General features: G+C 42.5%; 1 protein-coding gene and 1 long non-coding RNA gene across 3 annotated transcripts; one reads left to right on the forward strand and one right to left on the reverse strand.

Annotated features, from left to right (window-relative positions):
- Positions 1-347: 347 nt before the first annotated feature.
- LOC146513673 (uncharacterized) lies at positions 348-2005 on the reverse strand. The gene is made up of 2 exons (XR_014875251.1): positions 1277-2005; positions 348-1108 (listed from the first exon to the last, which is right to left on the reverse strand). It is a non-coding gene; the product is annotated as an uncharacterized LOC146513673 (long non-coding RNA).
- Positions 2006-12249: 10244 nt separating this feature from the next.
- Positions 12250-22319, forward strand: klhdc4 (kelch domain containing 4). 2 transcript variants are annotated; one of them, XM_085168452.1, is made up of 13 exons: positions 12250-12481; positions 12667-12758; positions 13783-13861; positions 14591-14689; positions 15070-15206; positions 15332-15424; positions 16888-17050; positions 17136-17214; positions 17313-17521; positions 18779-19001; positions 19111-19299; positions 19538-19654; positions 21575-22319. In XM_085168452.1, exons 1-13 carry the CDS (start codon positions 12383-12385, stop codon positions 21745-21747), a joined length of 1752 nt encoding a protein of 583 aa, XP_085024578.1. In that variant the 5' UTR covers positions 12250-12382; the 3' UTR covers positions 21748-22319. The 2 variants fall into 2 exon arrangements, with proteins under 2 accessions (XP_085024578.1, XP_085024579.1); XM_085168453.1 differs by having other exon boundaries at positions 19538-19670; positions 21575-21787.
- The last annotated feature ends 1739 nt before the right edge of the window (positions 22320-24058 follow it).

The following is a 24058-nucleotide window of genomic DNA, read 5'->3' on the forward strand; positions in this document are numbered from 1 at the left end:
CCTTTATGTTGTGGTCTGGCCGCGCCTAGACGCGCCATAACAGTACTGACAAACATTTCAAGTTCAACTAAATGAAAAAACAATTTGTGGTAACCTGAATGTGATTAAAAATAATTAACAACATTTTTTCTAATGATTGTAAAATCAGCCAACTTTTATTTTCAAACACAACAAAGTATAACAGCCAGCATACTGGACACTGTTCTGCTGAACAACAAACAATTATATGCCATCACGGTTATAATCTCACAATGAAACAAAGTCTCAGATGTAATTATTCTGAAAATAAGTTTAGGCCTACCACAAGTTTGTTTTGTACTTACATTACTTATATAATCAAAATAAAATATTTATTGTTCTGTCACAAGTGCAGTCTCTGATTTAAACAACACATTTGTTTTTCATTCCAACACAGGAGCTGGAATGTTGTAATATTTTAAGGATGGCTTGTTTCCAGTCCAGGCATTACTGCCTGAATGACTATCATGGATCGAGGTGATCCAAATGTAGGTGCAGAAGAAAGTCTTTAACTTCCCTTAAGTACAGTGGCAGTGGATGTGGGTTGGAGATGCAATGAGCTTGAACCTGCAGGCGACCATCTTCACTGACCACACCATCTGTGACGGAGGACTCATCTCTCCTGTTGTCCTGCAAGCAAACAATTATATTTTTTGGAACATGAACTTAATTGCTTTCTTAAAACATTTTTTTCTGCATTTGGTATAAAACAGACTCCAATTTACACAATCTCAGGCCCCCTCCCCACCAGAGAGGTGACATTCAATGTCCCACTTGTCAGTCTGGATAGCCGTGACCACCACCCAACACACAATAATGTCATGAAAGCATCATTTTAAAAAGGGCTATGCAAACATGGCCAATAACTTTCATTCTAATGATGTGCAAAATGATTTGGGCACAAAACAAATTTTGTTGTTAGAAAACTTGCAGACTTCACTATATACAGTGTAGACCCTCTAAACTAAGTTTTGGGGGATGTGATCTTTCAAGAAATGCAGACAAACTGTTGTTGTTTGTTTACTTACATCATGTCTTGTAGAATTAACTGCAGTCACCAGCAACAGCATCGCGCAGTCATATCTCAAGTCTAATAACAGAAGACAGGAAAAGATCAGTAAAGAAACAACTTTCCCAAACCAAAGCACACATAAAACAATAAGTAAAACAGGCTGATCTAAAGTATGATGAAAGTTCAGCCTGATTAATATAAATGTCACTGACAGTTGTTAATATATTGGAAAACCAAAATACTTACCACTGAGTTGATGTCTTTCTGTCCAACAACAGGAGTGCTGATCCCGAGCCTCAAAGACAGTAAGAAGCAAGCAGAGGGAGAAAAAGCAGAGCATTTTTCAGAAACTGATTTGATCCTTAATGGCTGTGCAATTATTGTAACATAGAGTTTGCTTATGTTGTTAAATAAAGTCTAGATTTGACATTAATAGATGCTACAGATGTTCAAAAGCTGCCACAAAAACAAAAATGGACGTCTCTGAAAACGTTGGAGCATTTTTGCAAATATGTGACGTCTTGATAAATTGAGCAGATATTTGAACTTTACACAGCTACATTGTCGCCTGAAAATATCTTAAAAGTTTATTTTGTGACCCAGAAAAAGTAATACGTTTTTAGCCGAGCTCTTCCGCCATCGCAGTGCTTACAAGTATGCACGGGCTCTGACAAATGCGATCCTCCTTTTCCCCAGGCTACCCTTTCTGGGTCACAAAATAACCTTTTAAGATATGTTCAGGCGAGAATGTAGCTGTGTAATGCTCAAATATCTACTTAATTTATCAAAATATCACATATTTGCAAAAGTGCTTCCATGTTTTCGGAGAGCTCTGTTATCCACCAGTGCATAGCTGACCGGGAGGTCAAGGCTTGATAGAGTCCGCGAGCACAGCTAACTCCTGGCTTATTGTTTTCAACCCCCTGTGGTCTTTTGCTACTCAGGTTAAACATGATATATACATATAATTACTTAGTTAGGTAGTAGGGGTGCAACGATACACAAAATTCACGGTTCGGTTCGGTTCGATACTTTGGTGTCACGGTTCGATATTTTTTCGATACAAAAAAAATGTTCATGCCTTTTTATTAATTTGTCATTTATTAAATTTTCACGGCACATTCTGCACCACATCTCTGTGCGTTCATCATTTGTTTGAAGCCAGCTCACCTCCTGCAACCACTTTTCAGAGAATACGCGCTTCTTTTGTGGTTCGGACTCCTTCTGACATTTCTTTGGAGGTGGAGGAACATCACAGTAACTGCTTAAAGGAGCTTCTTCGACATCTTTAAGAGTTCTAAACAAATGTCTGTCCTCCTGAAAATCTTATGTACGCAAACACGCGTTGCAACTTCTTATCTTGTGCGGGTTTTTATTTTGACAGCGAATGCGCACCTGCGGACCACTTATGTGCAGCCCTGGTTATTTAGCTCGTCATATTGCAGCCACAGAAATTCTTTTGTCCATGAAACCATAAAGCTGCACTTTCTTTTTTCCTTATAGTCTGATTTGTCATAACCTTTCCGTTTTGTGGTAAGCTTTTCTTTGGCTGTCACTTCTTCACGCTGACCTGTCTTATTTGGCTCAGCAGAACTAAAATATATATCCTGCTGCTTTTACACACGCACTAACATAACGCTCAGCGATTCTCTGCGCGATCAACCTCTCACATGTTTAAGCTGCGGGAGATTTCACTTGTCATGTTTGCATAGTAAGCTAACGATTGATAAGACGATGTCAGAGGAATTGGTGCGCAAATTATCATCACTCACCAATCAGTACTGTCGCTCTCTATACACAGTTCACGCGATTGCAAAGTGAAAGCAAAAAACAAGCGCAAATTCAAACGCGATTTCAGTATGTCACATATTGACAGTGGCCGATGCCAATGACATAATTACCCAGCTACATTTCCAAAAGAATGCAAAAGCATTGACATATATTTTTCCTTCCTAGGATAGGCCGACGGGCAGGGCAGAGATAGATTTTGGTAGCCCGACTGGAAAAAAGCCCCGTCGGGCTAGCGATTTTGCGAGCCCTGTATCTGATTGAGGAATCACTCATCTTTGGAAAAGAGAGTTTATTATGGAGAAATGTCTCTTTCCAAAATAAAAGCTATACTATACGCTTCTTCTGGGCTATATTCTCAGCAGCATATTAAACATATCAGGTCCCCATAAGGAGAATCGTGTGCTAACGGCTGTCTAAATGACTCGGGTAAAGTTTGTAGCATGCTGCTTGTTGTTTTTCTCTGCTTCCACTTGTCTTTGCACTAGGATGATGTCGGAGTAAATGTGCAGTCATATTGGTTGTGTTCCCACTAGTGCTGTCAGCGTAAATCTGAAATGACATTAACGTCACAACACGGCAAATCTCCGTTAACGAGCTACCGCGGATCACCTCATGAGTGGGGCTGGAAGACGTCAACACATTAACGAGCTAACTGCGCTAACACACTAGTTCCCACCAATTGAGCATTGCTGGCACATCCAACATACTGTTTTACTTTTGTCCATGACAGGCTTACCTTCAGGGTCATACATCACATGAAAACCAAAATAGTTCCAAACGCCAGATCTGAATGAGGGTGGGGGAGGTTCAATTTGCCATGTTGCAACTAGCCTAGCTTCTGTCTCGCTAGCTTGCCCTGCGCTCAGTGAATCTGTGTTCGACTACTCCGCCTAGGCTGCACTGTCGAGCGCAGATCCACTGAGCGCTCAACACAGACAGCATCATCAGAAGGAAAGTTGATAAAATAAATTAAAAATGTTGTATCGTTCGATACATATGCGTACCGAACCGAAAGCACTGTATCGAACGGTTCGATATCGATACGAGTATCGTTGCACCCCTATTAGGTAGTTATGGCTATGGATTGAAAATACCCCCCCACACCCCACCCCTAACGGCTGCACCTCCCGAAGAATTTTGTCTGGGCTCTTATTTCACTTTTTTATTTCAAACAATCAACAGAAAATTTCACAGACATAGTTTTATGTAAGGTTTTTAAGGCTGTGGTGTTAATTTTTAACTAACATGAGCCCAGCGGCAGCAGCAACGCTAGGCTAACACTAACTAGCTAGCAAGATTATAAACCTGGTGCTAAACTAAGAGAAGCCACAAAATCAGTTTGAATAAGAGTAAACATTTACTCACCAAGTCAGTGTATCAGGTAAAGATCCACAGCAATGAACACAATAATATCCTGAGCTGACGCTTTTCCAGGTTTGCTCAACATATTCCATAACAAATGCTGGCACCATGAACATGCGGACTGATCCGAGAGGGAGGAGGACAGTAGTGACAGGGCATTTTCAAAACACATCTTTCATCCTTCCGCACTGAGAAGCAAAACTTCCAGCTTACTTAGTTTCTCTAAGTTAAGACAACTCGAATAAATTGAGTTTATCAGCATTTTTGCATAAAAAGTACTGGTAACTTATTTAAATCGAGTTCTGATAACAAATTGATAAAAACTGAGTTCAGCCTATTTAATATTTTTAATTAAACACAATATTACATTTTACAGTGTTTAGATGCAGTCTATGCCCAAGATCCGCTAAGACAGTCAATGTTAGCTCAAATAAAACAAATCCAAACAAAGTCAGTGTAAGTCAAGTCAATGCTAGTTACGTAAACTTGACCCAACAATAAAACATTACAGTTTTTCTGAATTGCTAAAAGACTAAACCCCACTGTAAAACCTAAACTGTCAACTATGAGAACTCTTTCATCAAATCAATCCCACAGTTGCCAAAATCTTAAACACTATTCATCTGGTTAGGACACCATTTTCAAATCTGAATCTCCCATTTACCAAAACTCTAAACATATTTCTAACACAAAACACATTTAGCAGTGTGGTGCGCTTGTACCCAGAATGTTGCACTGAGGATTATCCTCATCATCCTGATCACACCACCACTTATAGACCTCTAAGGCACATCTTTGGCTGCTGGGTGCTGAAATGCATCCTGCCTACAAAGGTCTGGAAGCCAGTACTGCTCAGAGGCCCAGTCTCATGGAGCCTCACATGACTCCTGTGAAATGTTTCAGTACTGAGTGTGTAGCGAGTGTGACGTAAAAACATCTTGAGTTAATGTTAATTAGCTGGTTGGAAAATGTGTGATATTATGTGTGATGCTCTCCTGCGACGGCCCGAGGTGGAGATAATTAAGACATGGTCCCTCAGGTTGTCTGCTAACCTTTCCCTCTGAACAGACTGCTCTCTATGTCTTTTACTATTTACAACAACGGCACACAAGAGAGATTGTATCCAGTGTGCCTGTTAGTGGCATCGTTTGTTCATATTTGAACCTCAGTAAAACACACACCCCGGCTGCTCACAAAAGTAACAAAGACTATCAGTCAGGAGCGAGTGGTGGGCAGAGAAGTCATGCGCTGCGTGTCTTTGTAGTCAGCTGATACTAGTGAGTATATGTGTGTGTGTACGTGTGGGTGCAAATGAGCTTTTGTGAGTGTAGATGCTGGGAAGGAAAATGAATATCCTAATATGCCGACAGATGGTTGGAAAGTGCTGATAGCTGCAGCAGAAACTGGCCTTGATAAATAAATATGTCGCTTCTATCAGTCGTGTCTTCTATTTTTAATCACAGTGAACAGATAGGAAATTAGAAGGGATGGAGATGAGAGATAAAACTTCCATTTAATCAGTGGGAGTGGAAGGTATACGTGCGAGAAAAGAAACACACAGCTGCCCCCTTCTGATCACAGTTTGCAGTGCTTTCCATTTTTAAATTGTCTCTGTCACAGTGTGATTTTTTTTTTAAAATTACCTGATAAATTTTTTTTTTTTTTTACTTAAAATAGAAATGTATTTACATTTAAAATAGAAATGTATTTACTTTTACTTTTTATGAAAAAAATCAATACGAATTTCTGGTTTTACATCTCTGTAACGTTAAATAACGTTAAACCTGTTCCCCCCCGCCCTTCCTACAGCTTTTGTTTTATATTAAATGAATAAATATCACATTAGAAACTGCAGCCAACATGTTGTTTCACTGCTGCTGCCTGAGTCAAAGGCAGGTCAGAGGTGTTTAACTGACAAATAACTGGCCATTAGTTTCTCTCTGTGAGATTCCACACAAAGTAAAGACAAACAGACACTTGATGTTAAACAGGTGACTGTCTACACGTGTCCCTCAAAAACTTTCTGCCACTGGTGCACATTTACTCTTAGTTTATTTTATATTTTTATCTTTATCTAAATGTTTCTGAAGACTAACAGGACTGCACAGGACAGTAAGGAGCATACAAGGAGTCCACAAAGGCATCAACCAAACCTACCTCAGGACTCCATGAGCGGTGCCCTGTCCAGACTTTGATTAAGACCTACACAATATTAGCCAGTAGAGCTTGGAGTAGAGAAGCTATCTGTCTTGAGCCATCCATCGTATTAATTTACTTTGCTTCCAAGGAGCCAGACTTTTGAGGTGGTTTTAAATAATAGTTCTCCAGACTTTCTGATGATCTTTTAAAGTTTATATGATCTTTACATGATCATTTTCAGAAGTTTTTTTTGTTTCAAGCATAAAAAGACACCTAGCTAAAGGGATGAAGCAGTGTTGTGTCTACACAAAACAGACAATTTTCCAAAGAAACAGTTTTAAAGTGCATCTTCAGATGCTTTACTTTGTGCATGCCACAAAAACGAATACAAAACTTCCATGTCTTTAGTTACACAAATTGTCAAAAATACCACAGTTTGGCAAGCATTAAATAGTATTTCTGCACCAACTAAATGATTCAGCTCTTGGCCAAACAAATCTACCATACCTCAGCAATGTGTGTATTGTTTTATTTATTTATTTATTTTGAGGAAACTAGATATTTGGAGAACAAAAGAAGTAGCATGTCACTTAAAAAATAGGAAAAGAAATCCGCAAAGACTGATCCAGGGCTTGAGACCTTTCGCTGAACAGTGACGGTCTCAGTGGAAGTGAAGTCATTCTTAAGAAAAGAAAACAGGGAGAAAGCTGAAGTATGTCAAACTGCACAAGAACTGGACTGAAAATGAATGGCACTTAGTCTTGTGGAGTATGAATACAACTTTGAAATACAATGTGTGTCTACACTCACTGTAAAACATGATAGAGGCTCTGTCGTGGTTTTGGGCTTCATTGTGCAGTTCAGAGTCCTTTCAAAATTGATGGAGTAATAAATGCAGAAAAGTAGTGTGAGATTTTAATCCACTAAGTTACAATCATCTTTTTAATCATTGTTAAAAAGATGCCTGCCTGTCCTTCATCTCAGGACTTCACACCTCTCAGCTTCACACCTCCCAGCTCGAAGTCATTACACCCACCCCCGGCTTCTGGGGACTCCAACATACACACCCCTCCCCAAAATCCACTCTTTCTATCTCAGCACTTCAAGTGAGGAATGAGCTTTGGTGCGGAAGGCTGCGGGTCCACATGGCGTCAGCTCCAGGCTCCTGAGATGCTGTGCAGATGAACTGTGTGGCATCCTAGGTTATCTGTTCAACCTGAGCCTGTCACTGGGGAAAGTACCACAGCTGTGGAAGACCTCCTGTGTGGTACCGGTACCAAAGACCTCCCATCCCAAGGACCTCAGCAGCTACAGGCCGGTAGCCCTGACATCGCATCTGATGAAGACCCTCAAGAGGTTGGTTCTAAACCATCTGCGCCACCTGGTGAGGTCTTCATTGGATCCGCTGCAGTTTGCTTACCAGCCTGGCATTGGGGTGGAGGACGCCATCATCTGATCAGCATCAACCGATGCTAATGCTAACTCGGCCATGGAGGAGCTGCACAAGACAATAAGCAACCAGCAGAACTCCCATCCAAACGCAGTGCACATTATAGCTGGGGACTTCAACCATGCTGATTTAAGGTCAGTATTCCCCAGATTTGAACAGCATATTACATGTGCAACGAGGGGGAAAAACACACTGGATAAAGCCTACAGCAACATCCAAAAAGGCTACAGAGCAACCCCTCTACCACATCTAGGTTTGTCAGACCACATGTCCATGCTGCTGATCCCTGCATACACTCCCATTAGGAGAAGAGCCCCCCCAGTCACAAAAACTGTGAAAACCTGGCCAGAAGGTGCATCACATCAGCTGCAGGACTGTTTTGAAAACACGGACTGGAGCGTGTTCGAACATCAGGACCTTGAAGAGCACACAACATCAGTGCTCTCATATATTAATTTCTGTGTCAACAGTGTCACTGTGGACAAACGTCTCCGGGTGTATTCCAACCAGAAACCCTGGATGACTAAAGAGGTCCAGGTCCTGCTGAAGCAACGTGACGCCGCTTTTAGATCCGGTGATGGTATGCAGTACAGTGCAGCCAGATCTGAGTTGAAAAGAGGCATCAGAGAGGCCAAGGCAGCGTACAAGAGAAAGATCGAAGACCACTTCAGCACCAACAACTCACGACAGGTATGGCAGGGGGTTCAGCACTTAACCAACTACAAACCTTGCAATACCACGTTGACTGAGGGTAACGCGGAGCTTGCGGAGGAGCTGAACCACTTCTTCGCACGCTTTGAGGTGAAGGGACCAGAGGCAGCAGCAGCAAAAACATCGGACAGCAGCAGCAGCCCAAGCCTCATAGTGCAGGAATATGAGGTGAGGCGCACACTGAGGGCAGTGAACCCCAGGAAGGCCGCCAGACCAGATGGGGTAACCGCAAGGGTCCTAAAAGAGTGTGCAGACCAGCTGGCTGGGGTCTTCACTAAGATCTTCAACTCTTCACTGTTCCAGTCCTGCATCCCGCCGTGCCTAAAGTCAGCCACAATTGTCCCACTGCCAAAGCGTACTAACATTAGCAGCCTCAATGACTACCGACCAGTTGCTCTAACACCTGTTATAATGAAGTGCTTTGAGAAACTGGTCCGACGTCACATCATGTCCTGGCTGCCACCCACACTCGACCCGCTCCAGTTTGCATACAGAGCTAACAGATCAACTGAAGATGCCATTGCTACAACGCTCCACACCACCATCTCTCACCTGGAAGTGCAGGGCCGTTACGCCAGGCTGCTCTTTGTTGACTTTAGCTCTGCTTTCAACACGATACTCCCGGACAAACTAATAGTTAAACTGCTGGAAATCGGACTTCCTTCTACCACCTGCCGCTGGATCAGAGACTTCCTCTCAGACCGTGTACAGAGAGTTAGAGTGGGGCCTCATCTTTCCTCAGCCCTCAGCCTCAACACCGGCTCTCCACAAGGCTGTGTACTGAGTCCCCTACTCTACACTCTGTACACACGACTGTGTTAGTTCCCACCCAGACAACACAGTCATCAAGTTTGCAGATGATACCACCGTGGTGGGGCTCATCTCTGGGGGAGATGAGACGGCGTACAGAGCTGAAGTTCAGAGGCTGTCAGATTGGTGTGTAGATAACAACCTGGACCTTAATACCACCAAGACAAAAGAACTGGTAGTTGACTTCAGAAGGAGGAAGTCCGAGCTGCAGCCTGTCAGCATCAACGGGGAGTGCGTGGAAAGGGTCACCAGTTTCAAGTTTCTGGGTGTGCACATAGACACAGACATCCAATGGAGCTCTAAGATCTCTGCGGTTTTAAAGAAGGCCCAACAGCGTCTCCACTTTCTGAGAATCCTCAGAAAAATGGACCTGAAGAAGGAGCTGCTGACCGTCTTCTACCGCTGCTCCATTGAAAGTGTGCTGACGTATTGCATCGGTGTGTGGTTCTCCAGCTGCACCACAGCACACAGAAAGGCACTCCAGAGGGTCATCAATATGGCCCAAAAAATCATTGGACATCCTCTTCCCTCCCTGAAGGACCTCTACAGCACTCGCTGTCTCAAGAGGGCACGCAGCATCCTACGGGACGGTACACACCCAGGACACCGGGTGTTTAAGCTGCTGCCGTCCGGCAGGAGGTTCAGGCTGCTGAGGTCCCGGACAAATAGACTCAAGGACAGCTTTTACAACAGGGCAATAGCCCTGATCAATGCAAATAGCTGACCTGATTGGCTACCTCCCTGGACTTTTTTTAGGGGGGAGGTAACAATGTTTAAAACAATAATAATATTTATATTTATAACAAGGTGCAATAATAATTAATGTGCAATAATAACAGTGTGCAATACAAATACACTTATTCTTCTTTTTTATTACTAAGTTATTATACTGTGTTGTGTTGTTTGTGTTGCGTTGTGATGTGTCATATCGTGTCGTGTTGTGTTATATGCAGTGCCGACGTAGGACAGTTTTCCAATCTCATTGTACTATTGTACTATGTATGACTGTGCAATGACAATAAAGAGTTATCTATTATCTCTTATCTCTATCTTCCTTCCTGCACTGAGCTCTGACTCACCTGGAGAAACCTGGAAGCACTGTGAGGATCATGTTCTTTGATTTCTCCAGTGCTTTTAACACCATCCAGCCACGACTTCTGAGGGACAAGCTGGAGCTATCAAGAGTGGACCACCACATGTCCCAGTGGATACTGGACTACCTCACAGAACGTCCACAGTATGTGAGGACACAGGGCTGTGTCTCTGACACGCTGGTCTGCAGTACGGGGGCCCCACAGGGAACTGTGCTGGCACCGTTCCTCTTCACCCTCTACACTGCAGACTTCTCCATCAACTCCCCACGCTGCCACCTACAGAAGTTCTCTGACGACTCTGCCATAGTCGGCCTCATCACAGGTGAGGACGACTCGGAGTACAGACAGTGGACTCTGGATTTTGTTGACTGGTGTCAGCAGAACCACCTGCTGATCAACGCCGGGAAAACGAAGGAGTTGGTGGTGGACTTCCGGAGACGCAGACCCACCACACTGACACCGGTGAACATCCAGGGAGTGGACATTGAGATAGTGGACTCTTATAGGTACCTGGGTGTTCACCTGAATAATAAACTGGACTGGAGCCACAACACTGATGCTCTTTACAGGAAGGGTCAGAGCAGACTCTACCTGCTGAGGCGGCTGAGGTCATTTGGAGTCCAGGGAGCGCTTTTAAAGACCTTCTATGACTCTGTGGTGGCATCTGTCATTTTTTTACAGTGTGGTATGTTGGAGCAGCAGTTTATCGGCAGCTGAGAGGAAGAGGTTGGATAAACTCATCAGGAAGGCCAGCTCTGTTCTGGGATGCACCCTGGACCCAGTGCAGGTGGTGGGAGACAGAAGGACTCTGGCCAAAATAACATCTCTGATTGACAGAGTCTCCCACCCCATGCATGTAGATGTTGCTGAACTGCAGAGCTCCTTCAGTGACAGACTGCTGCATCCTAGATGCATGAAGGAGCGTTTCCGCAGGTCCTTCCTCCCTGCAGCTGTCAGACTGTACAATCTGAACTGCTCCCAACAAACATAGATGTTTACATCAATGCTGTAACTGCAATAAGTTAGTTAATTAACCAATTCTCACTACAACCTGGTTTGCCTCTTACCTGTAATTATTTTTATTTAATTTAATAACTGTACAGTACTCTCTGTTTATAGTAACCATTTTCCTTAATGTAAATATGTAAGAAAAAATTGTGTATGTTTCTGTTCCGTGTCCTGTCTACTGTTTGTTTGTATATTTGTCTTTTTGGCTGCTGTTACAACCAAATTTCCCCCTTGTGGGACAATTAAAGGATTATTCTATTCTATTCTATTCTATTACTAACCATTACAGTGGTTGTTAGATATTAAATGTGGAATTTCAACCATAGATAAATCTTTGCATCAAACATGTTTAAATGACTGCATTTCTGTTATTGTTACAGACTTGATACTCATTAAACAGGTCCCCTCCATGCAGTAAACTTAATAAGGGTCCATAGCTCTTTATCAATAACAAAAAAAACCCCTAAACTTTTGTCACTGCTACCAAATGAAATAATAGCTAGGATTTCTGGAGCTTTCTGGTGTAGAATAAATTTAATTTAAATAAATTAAATGTATACATCATTAAATAATTAATTACATGTGTCTTTCATTCATTAAAATGGAGATAATTCATTAAATATACAAATAATTAATAAAATGCCAATTAATTTCATTTTAAGCGTTTGATATGTTACTTATTAATGAATTAATTAAACATTTAATAAATTAATTAGTGTCACATTTCATTATTTATTTAATGACGCGTTTATTTGATTCACTTTGGCAGGGAATGAGCGCTTTATCGGTTATGTAGTCCTCCTCCGCGACTGAGGGCGCTGTTACATCCCAGCAACGTGCTGACGTCAGGTTTGTTGCCGGAAGTACCTCTCAGTTGTCAGAGGAAAAGCATCGATTCCGGCGTGAGAGGCTGTTTTGGCTTCCATGTGGCACTGAAGTCAAAAGAACTGAAGATTTTACGAGTAATTGTCCGCTTATAGAGCAGCCATGGGGAAAAAAGGCAAGAAGGAGAAGAAGGTTAAGGGAGCCGAGAAGACAGCTGCCAAAATGGAGAAAAAGGTTTCAAAAAGGTCCAAACGAGAAGAGGTAACAATTAAATCAAAGTAAAATAGGATGAATCGGAAAGCCCTGTAACTCCTGATGCAAACCTTTTACGTTTCGCAGATTATTTATTTATTCTATTTATGTATTGAATCAAATTATCTTTAATATGAGGTGAGCACATAAAGGCGTTTTTGATTTCTTCTCCTTTTAACCTTTTCTGCCTGCAGGATGATTTGGAGGCTCTGATAGCGGAGTTTCAGAGTCTGGACGCAAAGAAAACCCAGGTTGTCGAGACGACGTGTCCGCCTCCATCACCGAGGTGAAAAACATAGAGTCAGGCTCAATATTTGGAAAATATAAATAAAATTCAGTGTCATAAGCAACATCACAGTAACCCACAAACAAAGATGCAAAACAAGAGATGCAAATTAACATAAATAGCACCTAAAAATCACCAAAATAAGGCAAAAACAAACAAAAACAAACAAAAAACGTGCGTAAAGAGATGAATGAATCAAAGATACAGAGTGACTAAAGAGAGAAGCAAAACATCAACAAGGAATGCAGTGACAAAAATTCACAAGAAATAATGCAAAAGAAAGTGTGTAGAGGGATAGAAAACAACCACAGATCCCAACCTTTGATTTTTTTTTAAAATATATAATTTTCTATAATTTTGTATTTGTTATCGTGGTTTTGACATAGTTTTGTGGTCAAAACCACAAAAAAACTTAAAGAGTTTTGGATTTTATATTATTCACTCAAACGACTTACAGTGTAGACAAGAGAAATGCCAACTCAGTCTTTTTGCCCTGTCATGAATGAACAAATCCATTATTTATTAAATTAAATGAACTGAAATTAAAAGATTTAGTACATTATAACATTATTCCAATGTTATAAAAAGTACAGTTTGGAGGATTTGCTCCTGTTTAGCACCAGTGAGGACATTTTTCTGCCTCTTTCCACTTGTTTTCATTTATTACCAGTGCTTTCTACACCATCATAAGTCTTCTGCACAGTACAAAGGATGTGCTAGTCAGCTGTGCACGTAGTCTGCAGTAAAAAAGCAAAAAGTTTAATTAATTAATTAATTAATTTTGATGCCGGTCCAAAAGTAGAACTTCAGGGATCAATAAAAAAGGATGTGAATCATCCGTTGACGGAGTCGTTAATGAGTGCACTGAGTGCAATTTCACCAGAGTCCATCCAGTATAAGTTCAGAGATTGTATTCAAAACAACACATTTCAGCCAGACTGTGGTGCTAAAGAAAAGACTCGGGGACTATTGAAGTGAACAGGAAGCAGAATCGCTTGATGATTTACCTCCTCATGCTTTTTAGATTGAATGGATCCCTCTCTGCGCATCCTGAGAAAGATGAACTCATCCTGTTTGGAGGAGAATTCTTCAATGGAAAGAAGGTAGCAGATTAGTCCAATAAATGATATTGTGCATTAGTGCTCAGTCGTGTGTACCAACCTTCAGTATATGTCTCCTAGTGTGAATGAGCAGCTAATTTCACAGCGAAACAGTTCATCTAACACTCTTTTCACAGAACCTGATATGTTTTTTCCTTGCAGTGTTGGTTTGTTATTTATTTGGTATTTTTTGTAGTCCACTTTTGCACCTTTTCTATGTATTTTTCTCCCTGTTGCATGGGCTGCACTTTATTATTTTTATTACAACATCATCAAATGTCATCACACCGACCTGTGTCACTAAAGAACGAGTATGGGCCATCATGTGTTCAAAGGCTGCTGCACCTGTCAGGACAGCCAATGCTAGTTTGAGCCTGCTGTGTGTTTCAACTGACCCTAGCAACCAATCAGAGTAGAGACTGAACATTTTCAACAGAAGTTACCAAGGTGATTTTCGCAGGTTAAGAGAGAGCGTCTTTGTGATGCTCAAAGCTCAGGCTTTAGCTCAGCAGACCTCACTCACCGGTTATTTTTACTTCATAGTACAACCCTCTGCTTTCTGATTGGATTTTTCTCACAGTGTGTTGATTTAGAATTAAAAAATGTTATAATTATTTGCAAGCGTCACACGCTTAAATCTCTCTAGCCTATGGTTAACATGAGCCTAAGGCTTCCGTGGCTGATTTTGTGTGGACAGTTTCAAATCCCTGCTGTTGTTTTCTGTTTTTGCAGACGTACCTGTACAACGATCTGTTCTTCTACAACATCAGGAAGAATACCTGGGTTAAATCAGAAATCCCCAACCCTCCTCCACCACGCTGTTCTCATCAGGTACACAACATCCCAGATGAAGACTCTTAAGTGTCTTTTGGTGCACAGTTTACAACTAAACATCTCCGGGGTTTCTTAGCATTTGATAAACCAGCAAACACCATACTTTTTCACCACGCAGCCAGTACCTGGGTCAAATTTGTGCTGTCATAGTGTTGTGATTTATCATTTCAGCCACAAGGGGGCAGTCTGCTGTAGCACAGATCAGAGGGCAACTTTAAAACTTATCACCAATCGCACATCATCACAGCAAGACAGCCTTTTACAAGCGAACCAGTTAAATCTGAGGACATCAAACTGTCTTATCTCGTGCTGTTTTTGCAGCCGTCTTCTTCCCCCCCGCCTCACTCCTCCCCCTCTCCTTTCTTTCCTCCACTCAGGCGGTGGTAGTTCCTCAGGGCGGGGGACAGCTCTGGGTGTTTGGTGGAGAGTTTGCCTCTCCAAATGGGGAACAGTTCTATCACTACAAGGACCTTTGGGTACTGCACCTTGCTACACACACCTGGGAGAACATCAAGTGCGTACAAAGGCTGCTAAGCATAGATGCAGTGATTGGAAGTGGTTGCTGATAGATGGATTGTGTAAATACAGAGTCTCAAGTCCAGCTGCTGTACAGATGTTATGTTGGTTTTTACTTTTCAGGGCACCGGGCGGTCCATCGGGCCGCAGTGGACATCGGATGGTCCTGAGCAAGAAGCAGCTGCTGGTGTTTGGAGGTTTCCACGAGAGCACCAGGTAAACAGGCTCACTGAACAGGTGTCACGGTGGTCACGGTCTGCTTGATATCAGCAATGGATGAAGTGACAAAGAAACTGAATCCACTGAAAATCAGTAATTTATTATTTGAAATTAAATGCAAAAAATCAAATTAATTTGTCAAGACGTGTGTAAGAGATTGCATATATACCATTCACAGCAATCTGAGGACATCAAGCCTCCTTATCTCACTCTGTTTATGCAGACATCTCTTATAATGGAAGTTTAATCAGGCTGCGAAATGTTGGCCGGCTCAAAACTGTGTCTGAATTTGATTCGTCGACCGTGGGGACTGGTAAATGAAAATCACTTCAAGCATGAATACAACTCAGAATATATTGCTCTTAAAGTTCTACTGCGTTCCTTTACTATTAAATAAATAGATAAGGAGCATGACAGTAAATTAGAAGATTGTGTCGACATTTGGACATTGCTGGACTCTTCTTGTAACATATTAACACTTTTTGTGGACAGAAATTTTAATTTTGTTAAGGAGATTTTATGTTTTGGACATACAATCTTGTGAAAAACTAAGTACACCTTTACTCCTTCCAGTCAAATGCCTTTGATTAACTGATAATCAGCACCTCTATAAAAGCAAAGGTTTTGTAGGTCTGGAGAATCCAGGTGTTTAACACATTGCCAAACTCTTCCCAGCAAATTAACCCCAATTTCAGTCTGCAATGGTAAAGGAAATTGCAAAAAACCCGAGAGCAACATCTCAGACTCATCCTAAGTTAGCATGTTAAATGTTACATTTCATGACATGACAATAAGAATGGGAATGTACAAGAGTGGTTTGTTTGGAGGGGTTAGCAGGAGAAAGCTTCTTCTCCCCAAAAAGGGCATGACAGCAAATTGCATCTAAACAAATCACAAGATTTCTGGAATAATGTACTTTTGACCGACAAGACCAAAGTATAGAGCTATTTAGACTATGCTTAGCGCCGTTTGGAGAAAACTAAAGATGGCATACCTGCGCAATTCGACCATGAACTGCTTCTAGATTCAGATGTCAGGCCATCAGTCTGACAGCTAAAGCTTAGATGAAACTGGGTCGTGCAAAAGGACAATGATCCTGAGCACTGCAGCAAATCTGCTACTGAATAACTTCGATAGAAAAGAATCGAGGTGCTGCAATGACCCAGTCAAAGACGGGCATTAAGAGAGGGCCTCTATCTATAAACACATTCCCACAAACCTCAATAAACTGAAGCAATGTTGCAGAGACGAGTGGGCCAGAATTCCTCCACAGTGATGTGAGAGATCGATAAAGTCATACAGAAAATAGTTCAAATTGTTGCTGCCCAGGGTGGCTCCACAAGCTATTTCATTAAACATCCACCGCTGCTGACGACAGTAGTGACACTGTAGCAGCCCAGTGTCTACCCTAGAGCAGTTTCAGCTCCTCATGCTCCCGCCTCTGCCTCCTCACCCTGCAGGGATTTTATCTACTACAATGATGTCTACTCTTTCTCCCTGGACACCTTTTCTTGGTCACGCCTCTCTCCATCAGGCTCCGCCCCCTCCCCGCGCTCTGCCTGTCAGATGACCTCCACTCCAGACGGCATGGGCGTCATCATCTATGGGGGATACTCCAAAGTGGTGCGTGTGTCGTCTGACGGCCTCCCCCGTATTGTTGTCATTTTTTGTTGTGCAGCCTGATTAAACTGCGTGTGCGTTCATGCAGAGGGTCAAGAAGGATGTCGAGAAGGGGACCATCCACTCTGACATGTTCCTTTTGAAGCGAGAGGGTAAAGATGGTCAAGGTACACAACACTCAGATGTTAACGACAAAATCATTCAAGTCTAACGATGTTGCGTCTGTCCTCGTGGTATATGTTGTGACTTTTCCTCTGTCCTGCAGAGAAGTGGTCGTGGTCCAGACTGAACCCTTCTGGCAATAAGCCCCCTCCTCGCTCTGGTTTCTCCTTGGCGGTGGGCCCAGCTGGGCGGGCGGTGCTGTTTGGTGGGGTTTGTGACGAGGAAGAGGAAGAGTCGCTGGAGGGCGACTTCTACAATGACCTGTACTTGTATGACACAGTGAAAAACCGCTGGTTCCCCGGTGTGCTCAGGGTAAGCTACCATCTATGTCTGCCCTGATGAGATTGGTCCCTTCCAGGATTAAATTACCTCCATCTATAGATCTGAGTGGTTTGAGTGTGGAAACTCTGTGACTGATACACTGTGGTGTCATTCATAATTGCTGTGTGTGCATAAAACAAGGAGTACCCCACTTCCCCTGGAAAATTGAGATCTATAAAAGCAAAGGCTCTGAATTATAGCTCAGCATAAGCAATACGTCGAGCCACAGTTTCATACTTTCCTTCTAGATCCACTTTATCACAAACATTCAGCAGCTTTCAGCTCATCTGGTCCATAGTTTGTATTACATATATGTAGCCCCCCTCTGAAGTGCAGAGGAGGGGGTCTGATGGCGTGCTGCTGTGTGTTCAGTTATAAAGCATCGCTGCTGATGCAATGCAGAATTTAGAAGGTAGGAAAAAAGAGGAATAAAGAAATGCAGACTGTATCGGGTCAGGATGACGGTGCAGTGTTCAGCTGTCACAGCAGGAAGGAGTTCAAACCTGCCAGCCAGCTGGGATCTTTCTGTGTGGAGTTTGCATGTTCTCCCTCTCTGTGTGGGTTCTCTGTAGGTACTCTGTCTTCCTCCCACAGTCCACATGCATGCTTTACATGCATTGTGCATATGTAGCTCAAAATCACAACAACATTTGCCTCAAGGCGGCCATCCACCGCGACCAGTTGGGGCTGAGGGGGGTGGAAGACGGGAGAAAAAGCAGCCTGTGGAAGAGAGCAGAGATTAGTAATAACTAATGACTCCCTGTGCATTGTTAGATCCAAACCCAACCCAACTCGGTGGATGAATTTGGCCTGATGTGTTAGTGTTCTTATCACTTCACCAGCTGTAGTGCAACATCTGTCTTCAATGGACATTTGGAGATTTTACAGGATTTACGTCACATCTGACACTTGCTGCTCCGACATACGTTATCTCCATGAAACAGAAGTTTAAAAGAAAGAGCAATGATATGATGGGAAGGTTGGTGGTTCGATCCCTGGCTCCTCCAGTCTGCATGTTGCTCTCCGATGCATCCATCGGAGTCTGATTGTTGTCAGGAAAAAGCACTCAGTTTAGAGACAGCGCTTGTGAGAATGGGTGCGATTGGTTGAATGTGGCGTGTTGTATACAGCGCTTTGAGTACTCTGGGAGAGAAGAAAAACGCTATATAAGAATCTGTCCATTTATCATTACCATTTACTTTCTGTGTGCTCAGTTTTATTTGATTTCTTCTTTGTGTGTCTGTCCAGGGAAACAAGACAGAGAAGAAGAAACGGCGGAGGGTGAAAAAGGGTGGGGCAGAGGGGGAGGAAGTGGAGAGGCAGGAAGAGGAGGCAGCGGCACCTCAAGGACCCACTGAGATCATCAAAGAGATCGTCACTGAGGACGGAACAGTGATGACCATTAAGGAAGTGATTCCTGGTCCTCAGGTGGAGGAGGAGGAGGAGGAAGAGGAAGAGGAGGAGGAAGATGGCAAGATTACACACACTCATGCTAAACTAAAGGAAAGAAGTTCTCAGTATCTTTGTTTACCTAACTTCAGGGTCTTTTTTTTGTTTTGTTTTGTTTTTATCGTGATTAGGCTCAGCCACGGGCCCGCTCATCGAGCCTTGCCCGAGGTCCAGCGCCATGGCAACAGTGCGACAAGGCAAGCTCTACCTGTACGGGGGGATGTTTGAGGTGGGCGACCGCCAGTTCACCCTGAACGACTTCTACTGTCTGGACCTGCACAAGATGGACCAGTGGGAGGTTCTGGTCGAAATGGACCCAAGTGAGTCAGCCGGACAATAAAAGTCCAAAAGTGACAACAAAGAGGCCTTAAACGACATCCGTCAGCTCAGCGCGCTAAATTAAAGCAGCCAGTGTGTGTGTGTGTGCGCGTGTGTGTGTGTGTGTGCATGCATGTGTGCGCTAACGTCTGAATATCCTCTGACGCAGGAGAGAGGCGCTGTTAAAATGGGAGTCAGGGGCGTGAGGTTTCATTTGGATTTATGATTGTCTCTCCACAGAGACACAGGAGTGGCTGGAAGAGTCTGAGTCAGAGGACGATGAAGAGGAGGAGGAGGAGGTGAAGGGAGCAGAGGGGGAGGAAGAGGAGTCCGAAGAGGAAAGCGAGGACGAGGAAGGCAAGAGATTATTCAGGTTCTTCGATGGCCGACACTTATGTGCGCTCTTTATTTATAATGAGCAACAAGTGCAGAGTCTCATTCAGGATGTGCATGACATCTGTTTATATTGTACACCGCCAGTTTATAAGGTACAGGCATAAAACATAATGCAGTCTAATACAGCAGCTTCATAAAGGTGTTAATATTCAGTTTCCATTAAGATGCTCTCAGGGGTTCATTTAACACTTCAGTAAAATGTTTTAATATTTTTCCCTGCTCATGTTTTCAAATGAGCATCGAGATCGTGTTTCTTCATCTTGAACTTTACTTTGCATACGTTTGTTTTTTTCCTCTTTTGTTTTAAGGACACACTGCAGGCCGTGCTGAGAGATGCCTCGTTTTCAGCTAATAGCTTTTTGTAAATCATGTTGTTGCGAAACTGTCAAACTGTTTTACAGACACAACTTGACACAAAGTGCGTAAAGATGCACTTAAAATTGATTCTTAAGTTGTCTGTTATGTAGAGGCAGGACTGAAAAGGAGCCAATATCGAAGGAAAGACTTCCAGAAAGCCTGGAGAACTGTTGCTTAAAAAATGACAAGAAAGTTCCTCCTGAGACATTTTTACACAGTACCGTATTGTACGTTATTTCATAATTGAGTTTCTCACCCACCACATCTGCTTTTAATCTTATTATTCTTGGTCTGTCGCACACACACAGCAGCGTGTCACGACATTCATACTAACAGTGCAGTATCAGGCAGTTTAGAGCATTTTTTGAATGTTTAAAATTCTCCTGTGCATTTTTACTGGCCTAGGAAAGACAATGTCTGTTACTTTATATACTGTTAGTCATATTGATTTATATGTATATTAATAATCTTAATCTATAAAATAATGAGCAATGACCATTGTTGGATAAATATAGCGCAAAGAACAATAATTGCCTTAAAAATAAAATGTAGGTAGGAGTAGGAAGTAGGTATGGTTTCAGTGTTTGAGTCAATGGACATGTTTATATTCCATTATTGGTCCTACCTATGCTCCCATCCAATCGTGTCGGGCATTGAGAGCACACAAGGCCGATGGCGCTGGGCTGGAGTGTGTTCGTCACAATCTGAGAAGTTAACCTGCAGCCACGTTTACAGCAATGTCCCAGATTTGAAGAACCATGACTAGAGTCTCTAGTGTACACGCCAGTTTTTAATTACTCACACGACTGCTGTTACGTTTTCAGCCTTGATGCTGAGATAATGTAACAGAAGCTGTTGGGCTGAATTTAATTGAAATGAGTTCAGAAACCCAACTTCCCACATTCCCACGTTTGAATTAGGATTTCTGAGCTGATGCGGGGATTCCAGGAAGTTAGAGAGCTGTGTTTCAACCTATGCTTCTTGACATTTTTCGGTCTTTCCACAGCTATACTCAACACGAAGATATTAATTCTGAGAGAGAGCATCTGAACACGTGCAGCCTTAGTGTCTCCCTTTCTCTCTGTTATGGACAGGTTTCTTTTGCTTTGCTTTTGCAGTTGGCTGTTCTAAACAGCTCAACAACGCAAGCATATGCACGTGTGCAAATGGGATATTTATTTTGGCACCCAGGTGTAAATAACTCTGGATTAGTTCAGATTTCAGCTTTGTCCCTACATCTGTTTAATTTTTAAATTCTCGAGTTATCAGTCTCACAGATTGGGCTTTGGTGGAGCAATAATCCTTGTACTCTCTAGCTCCAAAGACATCAGCTCTGACATTTCTGGTAATGCTTCCAATGTTGTATTTACAGATGCTAAAGAGATTTTTGTTAATAAACTACAGCTCTGGCTACTTAAGAGGAGATGCAACTGTGTTGTGGCTGCATCTGCTCAGTAACTTTAGCGTCTCTATTATGCAGGGCGATCCCTCGTCTAACATCTACACCTGACTGTGTGTTTCCAGATGAAGAGGAGCACCCCGCAGTGCAGGAGGGGGAGACGGTAACGGATTACCAGAACCATACAGAGCAGTACTGGATAGGACTGGCACGTGCCAACATGGGCTCTGACGCCAAGGACAAGAAAGTTGCCAAGGTCGCCCTCGCCATGGCTAAAGTCTTCTATGAAGACCAGTAGCAGGATACGCAGATGTGTGTGTGTGTGTGTGTGTGTGTGTGTGTGTGTGTGTGTGTGTGTGTGTAAAAAACGTTTTTCTTTGTAATGGGTAAATTTTTATATAACGTTCAAAAATGCCTTTTGAACAGTCTGGGGAAAATAATTCAGTCATGAAACGATTACATTCACTTTTCACAACGAAAACAGTAACAAATACAAATGACTGATGGTTTGCAAAGGTCAAAATTTTCATTCATTTGAAATAAAATCACTTTATTCATTAATTTCACCAAAGCATATTTAATGCTGACATGTTTCACACACTGCTGCCGACATGTTCTCGTGTCTTTGAGTGTAGCTGAGCAAGTGAGCAAATGCAAGCCGCCTTGCAACCCACCTCCAACTCAGTTGTACTTGGAATTAGAATAACTTTATTTTCCACAGTAGAAAAAAAATTGTCTTTGGTTCACAAATCAATTCACAATAAAAATGCTGATAATAATCAGCACACATTCATGCATGCACACACATAAAGCCTCAATAAAACTATAGAAATATAACAAAGCATCCTGTCACTTGGTATGCTAATTACATTTGGCACAAATGACCCCTTTTACGCCTTTTTAGTAGCTAGAGGCATCCTATGACATCATCCTCAGGGTGTTCAGTATCAGAATAAAGATGGTGTTCTTGGTCAACAATGATAGACCGAGTTTTCCCTAAAACGGCAGTGTGATCCGACTCATCTAATGTGGTTTTTTGTTTACCAATGATTGTTCCAGCAGCTCCGACAGTCCTGTCCATGTTGTTTCTTTTTGCCAGAGTCAGGAAAATAGGAACAAACATAATCAGTGTCATAGCTGTTACTGATGACTTGTGTTTTCTGTGCTGGGTCTCTTTCTGCCGTACTGGCCATGCATGCGTGGAAAGGCAGGGAGGATGCAGAATAAAGCCACGCTGCAAAAATATGAAAATCAATATACTGACTAAACCTAGATTGTTGTGTTTATCCTGGTAACAAACAGTGGCTTCAGCTAACAAATCCAGCGTACAGGAAGAAAATTAACATCAGTTTGGGGGTCATGTTTAGCTAGCAGATGGAATAAATTATGATAGTGAAAAACAAAATAAGGGCTAAAGGACATTAAAAACTCTGTAGGCGTATGGGCGGACTGCAAAGTTGAGTTATAATTCTCAATGTGGCACCACACAGAAAAAACTCCTACAAACTACTGTCGTGTGATGTGTGGTTAATGTAAATTTAAAAAAAAAAAATCATCTTTAAATACACTGCATCATTTATTTTGTGTTTCACTTGCTGGGACCACGTCCTCATGTAGGTTTGCCATTTCTAGTTGATGATGACAATGGACTGAGCATGAAATGAAGCTGCTGTTTGGAGAAGGCCTCAGAGGGGAAAGGTGGCGGTTCCCGGGATGGGCAGATCCCCATGTACTAATGAGAAGTGAATGAACTGAGAGAGGGAGGGGTAAGAAAACGGGAACAAACGGCTTATAGTGTGTGTTCTGTGGGGAGTTCTGTATGGACAGGGAAGTGGTGAGTATGAGGTGTGGTCCCACTCTTGAATGTCAGATAAATGGGCTCCAATTTATTTTCCTCTTGCGAGTCCTCAGTGTTTGTTCAGTTTTTAATAAATGGGAGCCTGCTTTGAAAACAGAAGAGATTTCAAGTTAACTTGAACAAATGCGTGTTCCTCTGTAAATGGCCTGTATTTGTATAGCGCTTTTCTAGTCCCTAAGGACCCCAAAGCACTTTACACAACCTGTCACACACCCATTCACACACTGGTGATGGCAAGCTACATTGTAGCCACAGCCACCCTGGGGCGCACTGACAGAGGTGAGGCTGCCGGACACTGGCGCCACCGGGCCTCTCACCACCACCAGTAGGCAACGGGTGAAGTATCTTGCCCAAGGACACAATGACCGAGACTGTCTAAGCTGGGGCTCGAACCGGCAACCTTCCGATTACAAGGCGAACTCCCAACTCTTGAGCCACGATCGCCACGATCTGTACCACTCTATCATGTGCTTGTGCGTTTCTTGGATTTGATCCCATCTGGTGGACATCTGCGTCAGTGCAGTCAGTGAAACAGGTGGAGAACATTATTTGCATTATAATATTTATAAGGTTTTTGTTGTTTAGGTTTTTTTTTTATTTAAGAAAAACAAAAAACATAAACTAGAACATCAAGCTTGAGATATAAAGAGGCTTTTTGTGCCATTTCCATGGACTTTCACGCAGCATCATTCATTCCTTTTATTCCAAAGTCATAATTAGGTTGGTGTGCCCTCTGCAGATGGCTGTTGGC

This window comes from Neolamprologus multifasciatus, chromosome 7, assembly GCF_963576455.1.
Source record: "Neolamprologus multifasciatus chromosome 7, fNeoMul1.2, whole genome shotgun sequence".
Taxonomy (NCBI): Eukaryota; Metazoa; Chordata; class Actinopteri; order Cichliformes; family Cichlidae; genus Neolamprologus; species Neolamprologus multifasciatus.

Bases quoted from the DNA above. Each gene is read 5' to 3' on its own strand.
- klhdc4 (XM_085168452.1), top strand. From the start codon at position 12,383: ATGGGGAAAAAAGGCAAGAAGGAGAAGAAGGTTAAGGGAGCCGAGAAG. The intron at 12,482-12,666 runs GTAACAATTAAA...TTCTGCCTGCAG, and splicing joins AAAGGTCCAAACGAGAAGAG to GATGATTTGGAGGCTCTGAT. The intron at 19,655-21,574 runs GCAAGAGATTAT...GTGTGTTTCCAG, and splicing joins GGAAAGCGAGGACGAGGAAG to ATGAAGAGGAGCACCCCGCA.